Genomic DNA, 9,277 nt, shown 5'->3' on the forward strand with positions numbered 1-9,277 from the left:
ACTTCATCAAAGCTTCATAGGAGTGTTCTTTGATGACATTATCATCTACTCCAAGTCCATTGAGGAACATAAGCAACATATTCAAGTAATATTTCAAATTTTGAGAGATAATAAGCTTTTTATTAATGAAAAAAAGAGTTTTTCTTAAAGGAGCTTGAATATCTAGGTCACATTATCTCCCGAATGAACTATGAAAAGTTGGAGGTAATAAAAGTATGGCCTATACCAATGAATCTGCATGAATTGATGAGAATCTTTATAGGAATATGTGCATACTATAGACACTTCATAGAAAAACTATCATTCATAATAGGGCCAATGTATGATTTAACTAACAAGAACAATAAATTTGTATGGACTATAAAGGAGAATGAATCTTTTGAAAACTCAAAGACAAAGCTTACCTCTCAACTAGTATTAATGCTACCGTACCTCTTAAAGCCTTTTGAAGTCCAATATGATGCTTGTTGACAATGCCTTGGAGTTGTATTGCTTCAAGAGGGGCATGTCATAACATATGAAAGTAGGAGATTGGATGACCAAGAAAAGAATCTAGACATATATGAAAAATAGATGTTAGCTCTTTCATAGTTTAACTTTCATATTGCTCACATAGTTGGTAAGCATAACCAAGTGATCGATGCTCTTTCACAAAGATCAAGGGTGAATGATGTATTAATAGCTAGTCACAATGATCTATCTTCTTTGATACATGAGGATGCTACGGATCCAGACTTTAAGGATATAATGTCAGCTATTGCACTAGGGAAAAAAGAGGAATCATACAATGTGCAAGATGGTTACCTTATCTATGGCAATAAATTATATGTTATATAGAGCCTACGTGAAAAAGTTATGTACAAATCTTATGTTTCTCTTTATGTGGGACATAGAGGGATTCAAGCTACTCTCAAGGGAGTAGAGATGTACTTTTATCGGACTATGTTGCCAAATGCATTGTATGTCAAAAGATAAAGTATGATAGAGGGAAGCAACCTGGCTTGCTTTAGCCATTGTCTATACCTGATTTCCCATGGGAGAGAATATTCATGGGAATATAGGAATATGTACAATAGGAGACCAAATTATCAAGCAAGTGCATTTTATACAGGTCAAATAGACTATTAAACCACACCATATGACAACGCTCTTTATCTCACAGATCTTTAAGTATCATGACTTACCATCATCTCATGTTCCCCTTATGTGGGACATAGAGGGATTCAATCTACTCTCAAGGGAGTAGAGATTTACTTTTTGAAGAGTGCAGTGCACGGAATGTGTGCGTGCGGTACAATGTGTGTATGTGGGAAGGGGAGAAGGAGTGAATGCAAGGTGATGTGTGGATGGAGAAAGTGTCAAAGTGAGCTGCTCCCTTATTCTCTATATATGTACAATAAAAAGGCTAGTGGGCAACTGGACAATGACGTCCTACTTGGGTAAATGCACAACATCTTTATAGACTCCCACTTAAAGGCAAATGTACCAATAAATGGGTCCCACTAGCTAAACTATTAGTATGTATAAGAAAATGGTCGAGAGACTCTCTCAACCTACGGCCACTAGCTTGCTCAGTTGATTTACATGCAACCATATCGGCCCTAGTGATAGGCGAGCGTGCATATCCACGATAGAGTCTGTCCATAAATCTCGCAAACAACTCTGTATGGTCTACAAAACTCCATTATGCATCATGGTAGTATCAGTCATCGTACGAATGACAATCCCTACTAAAAATGCTCTCACTACAGCTGCTAGGTCGAGTCTCAACACTAGTAGGTCATACATGAGATACCCTAATGCTGATAAAATATGCACAAACCTAGCTATGCTTGCCTCCTCAATGCTATTTGCATGCACTGCATCATCAAGACTACTCATCATGTATAGATGTGTCTGTAAGGTCTCCACCTATCCTGTTGGGAATTAACTCAAAGTTTTAGGGAAAGCATTGAACTTACAAATAGGTAAAGCACTATTTCAAAAGCATTTAAAAATGGTATTTTTGGAATCTTAAGCACAGCAAACCCCGGGCTAGAAATTTTCAAATTTAAATTCGAAAAACTGACCCCACTATCCTTTCGAAAGATTCAATGTAAATTAAATTATTAAGAAAAATTGAATGGTTGCAGTAATCATTTAAGCATAGACTTTACTAAAGGCCTCCAGATATTTACAAGATATTTATCAATTAAGCAAAAATAGGTCAAAATATAGCAGAATTGATATTTTAAAGCTGGCACGTAATGGGAGGGTCATCATTGACATGCCAGGGACTCATTTAGTAGCAGGGGGCGCCATCTGGAGTTGGGGGACTGCTTGACCTGCAAGTAATTGCTTTTTTCAGCCTATGAGAGCCTGTGAGTGCCCAGAAACCTATAAATATGACCCTTGCTTCACAATTTCGGACAGACTCAGAGCCTTGGTACGCTCTCTCTCTCTCATCTAAAGAGACCTCTACACAAAAATCATTAGAGATCAAGCTCTAGTTGGTTAATTAAGCGGTAATTAGCCCTAATATTTCTTAATTAGCAAAGCTAGGTTAACCTATTTACAATCTTTTTAATTAATTGAAGATTAATCCTATGTATACTCAAAAATCATCTCTTAATTAAAAATTCTCTGCTGATTATTGTGATTAAGCTTAGGGATATTAAGCGAATTAATTATTATATCATATTAGGACTGAAATTATCTATTTTAATCATAAATTAATGGTAATTATACTAATTAAGTTTAAATTAAGATGAGATAATTATCAGAGCTGTGTTAGACTATCATTATGCTAGAAAAATTATCTTCTAATTTTTTGAGTAATTTTCATAATTAATTAAGCAGAATTACATTGTTTTTTAAAGAAAAGTAAAGGGGGAAATGACCAAAATAATCCAAAATACTTTGAGATATTTATCAGAGGTAAATCACATCTTAAGTAGTCTATTATAATTATCTTAACCTCAAATAATTAGTTTATCTAATTATCTTAGCAAAATTACATGGTTTTTAGGACAAATTTAAAGAAGAAAAATAGCAAATTGATTCAAAATGCTTTGAGGAGGTAAATCACAACTTAGAAAACTCATGATAATTATATTAATCTCAGATAATTAGTCTATTTAATTATCTTAGCAAAATTACACTGCTTTTAGGGAAAATTAAAAGAAGAAAAATAGCAAATTGATCTAAAATGCTTTGAGATAATTTTAGAGGTAAATCACATCTTAGAAAATCCGTGATAATTATCTTAACCTCAAATAATTAGTTTAATTAATTATCTTAGCATAATTACACTATTTTTAGGGAAAATTAAAAGGGGAAAAATAACAAATTGATCCAAAATGTTTTGAGATAATTATCAGAGGTAAAATACATCTTATGAAACCCGTGATAATTATGTAATCTCAGATAAGTAGTTTAACTAATTATCTAAGTATAATTACACTATTTTTAGAGAAAATTAAAAGGGGAAAAATAGCAAATTGCTTCAGCATACTTTGAGATAATTATTAGAGGTAGAATATGTCTTATGAAACCTGTGATAATTATCTTAATCTCAGATAATTAGTTTAATTAAATTTTTAAGTATAATTATATAGTTTTTAGGAGAAATTAAAAGGGGGAAAATAGTAAAGTGAATCAAAATGCTTTAAGATAATTATCAAAGGATAAATCACCTCTTTTAAAACCCATGTTAATTATCTTAACCTCAGATAATTAGTATAACTAATGATCTCAACAAAATTACACTGTTTTTAGGGGGAAATACAAAGGGAAAAATAGCAAACTAATCCAAAATGCTTTGAGATAATTATCAGAGGTAAATCACATGTTATAAAACCCATGATAATTATCTTAATCTCAGATAATTAGTTTAACTAATTATCTCAGTAGAATTACACAGTGTTTCGGAGAAAATAAAGGGGGAAATTAACAAATTAACCCAAAAAGCTTTGAGATATTTATCAGAGATAAGTTATATCTTAAGTAACCCGTGATAATTATTTGAACCACAGATAATTATTTGCCATGCATGCCGCCTTCTCACGGTCCTCTAACACCTGTAGACTGGCCAATATAGCCGTGCTATCGTGCCAAATACATCGATCTGCGGTAATTTCCAAGGCCTGCCTGACATGCGCATGTATGATGCATTGTACATGTTTACTATGCCGTGCAAAGCTTGGTCATACCATATCTTGCTGAACTTTGTATTTTTACGGCTTGCATGGTCCATGCATGCAACCCGGACCGTCGGCTGCTAGCTTTTGTAGTCTAAGCTCTGGGAGCGACCCCCAAGGGTGGCCTTAGGGCACCCGTAGGGCGCCCAATGTGAAAATAGCATAGCGTGAGCCATGGCGGCTCTGTTGTTGATGCTGCACAAGGAAAAACCGCCCAGAGCGAGTTGCCGAAGCCAAACCAGGCGCTGTCCAAGTGACGAAAAACCTGCAGAGGCTCAAGGCAAAAACGAAGAGGGTCATAATTCCCTATTTTGTGCAGGTCAAAAACACAGCCTCCATTCATGATAAGGTTCCTTCCCGCGTGACCTCCTCTTTGGTTCTGCAGAGGCAATCTCCTGTGGCCGAGAAAGAACATGCGAGCTAGAGAGTCACTACTTCCACGCCCTATTGCCCTTTGAGATGACCATGCATGCCTTGCTACCATGGGACCTCGACGAGCAAGAGAAGGAGAAAGAGACCACCTTGAGAGGCCATGCCTCTTGGAGGAAAAGAAAGAGAGACACCCTTCCCCTCTTCCATGGATCCTCCTTCCCTGAGCTCTGATACCAGTGTGAGACCGAGGGAAGATAGAAATGCTCATAACCACCCAAGCTGCCTATATATAGGCCCTTGGCCCTCTGGCTCTTAGCTACATATAGCCCATCAACTGCATGTTATTCATCGGCCCTTGGCCAGGGCCGTGCCCTCCTATAGTCCTACCCTTGGCATGACACAAGGAGTATATGCAGGGATCACAGATTGGGGCCAATCTACATTAGCCAATACCACAACAACATTCCCAAAGCTTCCAAGCCTCAGCCCCCGAGTTAGATCTCAGTACAAACGAGATTATGCTTGGACTGCACCGTAAAATATTAGCACTAATCCTCCCTCTTTCTCAAAAGCCTGTGATATATATAGCCTTTGTTACATCCTAAAGTGTCTTATCGCATGTCTCCCAACACAACCTGATATCCCCAAGCAAGAGTTTTTGTGCAATGTAAATAACCATATTATGCTAGGAAAATCCCAAAATCCTGTAAACAGACCCAAGATATGGGATCTGAGCCTTTGTTTGAACGCAGATCATAAAGTAGGTTTTCAAGTTGTACCTGACTCCTGATTGTGCTAGCTGATAGTTAAATAAAAACAAAGACTATTTTGTGTCTTTTCACGTGTATTTAAATTTTATAGTGCGGTGATCAAGTCTTTTAACTTCAACGGTGATTAAATCTTTTATGGTCAGTGTGGTGATCAAGTCTTTTAATTTAAGTGTGATGATCAAATTATTTAATTTAAATGTGATGATTAAATTTATTAATTTAAGTGTGATGATCAAGTCTTTTATTTCAAGCAAAATGATCAAGTCTTTTAATGGTATGTGATGATCAAGTATTTTAATGGAATGTGACGATTTTTAAAATTGAAGTGAACTATGTCTAAGAACCCAACTTATCTTTTTTTGCAATGCAGTGATCACTGATGGAAGAAGTTGTTCCTATGGAAGAAAATAACGAAGTCCCACCTCCAACCAAAAGTCCCACCTCCATCTCCAAATAACGAAGTCCCACCTCTAGCCGCACCACTTGTAAATGAAGATCCTTTACTAAATCATCAACTCACACAACAGATTTATAGAGAAGAAGAAATTCGGGTTGCACGTGATGATTTGAGGGCGTTAGATGCATCTCAAGAAGACAAATCTAAACTGCAAGGGGAGCCCTTGAGTTACAAGAAGTGTAGACAGCGTTGTCCCAATCATTTCGTACGCAGCACACTTTTTCGAATCAGCGGCAACGCCAAGGCATTTGCACCATTGAAGGTGTCAGATCTGCAGCATGTTGTGTTGGCTAAACATCTTCTGTTTAGATTTATAAAAGTGTAGAGATCACCTCCCAACAATAATCAAGTGGCTATCTACTTCATGCAACAATGCTACTGCCATTATGTATTGCGTCTCAAGGTTGACTAGAACGATAGTTCTACTACAGCAGGAGTTGCTAAAGGTCGTCCAACAGAGAAGATGGCTGTTAGAGAATCCCATCAAGAGGAACCTCCGCGCAAAAGAGGGTTTACATATTTACTAGAAGAAACAGTTGTGATCGAGCAGTTAGCTACTCAAGGCGCCGAGTTGACTAGCCAAGGAGAGACCACAAAGATGCTACGTGCTTGCATACAAGATTTAGAAATAATTGTAGCAGCCTACGCTGCCAGATATGGGCCTTTACCAGACGAGGAGTTAAGAGACACAAGCGTCAGTGGTTCTTTGGGCACAATGATTTTCAACTTTCAGATCTTATGGGGTCGTAGACAGCACATGACTTAAATGAGCAATAAAGCTCTATCTTTTCAACTTTCTTTCTTATGGGGTCGTAGACAGCACATGACTTGTCCATTGAAAATAAGAACAGTTATTTTTGAAAAATTGTCAATGTCTTCCTCTTTCTTATTCACGTTGCCAAACTTATGGTTAATGTTGCTGTGAAGTGTAAATGTAAAAAAACATGATGTTGAGAGAAAGAGACAAAGCAAGAAGTTGAGATATTGAGACTACCATCATATTTATATAAAACAAATATTTATATCTCATCTGCAACATCAATTACAGGCACCATATCATCCACTTCATCCACATCCAAACAACAAGGTCAATATCTTTTATATTCCATTCTAATTCGTCATCTGATTGTGCCTCATCCGCAATAGCATCGTGTGTCTAAAAATGTCTGAAGCTTTCCTCAATGGCTCGTGTGGCTATCTTTGCTGGCTTATGCATGAGATGCATATTGTAGAAGACATACACCAAGTCTGTAACTTGTTTTGGAGTCAATCGATTTCGTTTTCTGTTGTGCACAAAAGCAAATGATTACTAGTTTCTTTCACAGCTACCACTTGATGTTGCAACAACAGAAACTCTGGTTGCCACATACTGAAGCTCTACTTTTTCTCCACCGTATTCTTTCCACCAGGCTGGAGTGCTCATTGTCATCATAGCATCGATGTGCCAAGGATCTCCAAACATTCCTTCTCTGTTAGTGTAGGCCATTTTTTGTGTATATGCCACCTGTCCATCCACATTACCTAGCAGTTGGGCACATACTTTTTTAAAATTACCAATCACTTCATTGTTTGTGGACTGTTCATGCATCTGAAACTTTCGATCCAAGACAAAACTTGCACCATGTAAAGGTGTGTGCAATTGATCCCATCGTCTTTTGACAAAAGTTGTCATCATGCTTTTCTCTCTCCTTGCATAAGACGTGGACTCTTTTAGCTTGCGTGAAGCCTCATGCATATGCCAGTAAACCTGTCCACAAATACAGGCCTCTTTGTCCACCAATCGTATCAAGTGAACGAAGGGCTCTGTGACCGTGACAATTCTCTCTATATTTCTCCAAAAAAAATGGGAGAGTTTACATGTTGAGAGCATTAAGCAGCTGCATCTTGGTACTTGGGATAATTGTCAAGCCAACCATTCCATTTTCTATCTACCACTATTTCAACAAGAGCAGTCTTTACTTCTTGCAATGTAGTGAGAACATAATAAGCTGTTGCAAATCTAGTCACACAAAAGATTTGCAGATTCTTCGTTGGCGACTTTGTTCTAAACAAAGCAAAAGAAAAGGCATGCTCTCTAATAAATTTGACAACATGGTTTGCATCCAAGAGAGTTTGTTTGACTGAAGAAACCTTTCCAAAGTCTTTCAAAAGCAGGTTCAAAGTGTGAGTTGCGTATGACACCCATGCAAGCTCTGGATACTTTACCTCAATTAATCTTCCTGCTCCTTTGTATTTGGATGCATTGTCTGTAACAATGGCCGTCACATTTTTACGACCACCAGCATGCCTGATGGATCGCTCATATATTCCAGTAAGATATCCACTGGTTTTCTCTTTCATTGATGTGTCGAGTCCTTCCAAAAAGAGAGGACAAATCAACACTACATTAATCACTGGTTTTTTTTGACAGTTCGTCCAGCCATCTAAAGCAATGGTACATCCATATTGTGGTATGTAATCTAATGTTGTGCGCTTCATAATACCTTTTGATGAAGATTCCACTTTGTCCAAGTACTCTGTACGCATCTTGTTGTAGTCCGGCACCACAAAACCTTTCTTCGTTGTGCTCATCAAAACATCTTTGAAGATAGGATTTCGGATAACATTGAAAGGAATTCCACATGCAACAAATGCTTGCATCCACTTACGATGGAGTTCAAGTAACCATTGCTTATCAAAAGCTTGGGGCAAAGTAGATCCACTTCCTTTCACGTTACCAGATGCCCCCGTGGGATTTGAGTTTTCAGTTCCAATTGGAAATGAAGGCATACCTTGTTGAGCACAGAGCACCCAGCGTAATTGCTATCTTCTTCAAGAGCAATCTCTACATCTCTTGCAATAGATGCAACCATCATTTTAGGACCTCCTTTCTGTTTGCCCTCAATAAAAATTCTTTTTGCTCTTGACGCCCATTCAGGAAACTTTTCTTCAATGCCTCTAGGAGGGATTTGACAAGCGCGCACATTGCCAGGAATTTTGAACACATGTTCTTTTATCCTGTGTGCATTTTCGCTGTACTTATGCCCACAACTCTTACACCTCAACCTAGATGTAGTTTTTCCAACCACCAACTCGTTAACATAGTTCCATTCGTATCCCTTCACCATTTTTGTGTCTGCGAATACTATCAACACCAGATCTATTTTACTTCTTTGTTCTGAAAAACTAAAACCTTCTTAAAAGTTAAATATCACTTTTTGTATACGAAAAATTACTCAAATTATTTAAGCAACTTTCAAGAGTGCATTAATTTTACACAAAATAATAAATTTTTAAATTACCCACTCAATCGATCTTTTAATGTGACTTGACCAGTACATTGCTGCTTGATCGTATTATTTTACATAAGGCAAGCAGCAACCAAATTGCTAATAAATTTCAAGTGTAAGAATTCTAGAGATTACTATTGTACTTACTACTCTAAAATCACTTCCAAGTGTGAGATTTCTCACATGCAACAAGAGATTTTTATTTAATTAATCTAAATTGCCTTCAGTGTG

The 9,277-nt window shown here is 37.2% G+C and overlaps 1 protein-coding gene across 1 annotated transcript; it reads right to left on the reverse strand.

The window, feature by feature from the left end:
* Window positions 1-7,646: 7,646 nt before the first annotated feature.
* LOC147448133 (uncharacterized) lies at window positions 7,647-8,884 on the reverse strand. The gene is made up of 3 exons (XM_086523756.1): window positions 8,549-8,884; window positions 8,261-8,420; window positions 7,647-8,131 (listed from the first exon to the last, which is right to left on the reverse strand). The coding sequence occupies exons 1-3, from the start codon at window positions 8,882-8,884 to the stop codon at window positions 7,647-7,649; spliced, it is 981 nt and encodes a 326-aa protein (XP_086379882.1).
* Between the last annotated feature and the right edge of the window lie 393 nt (window positions 8,885-9,277).

Source organism: Adiantum capillus-veneris, chromosome 11 (assembly GCF_014529385.1).
Source record: "Adiantum capillus-veneris isolate H3 chromosome 11, ASM1452938v2, whole genome shotgun sequence".
Classification (NCBI taxonomy): Eukaryota; Viridiplantae; Streptophyta; class Polypodiopsida; order Polypodiales; family Pteridaceae; genus Adiantum; species Adiantum capillus-veneris.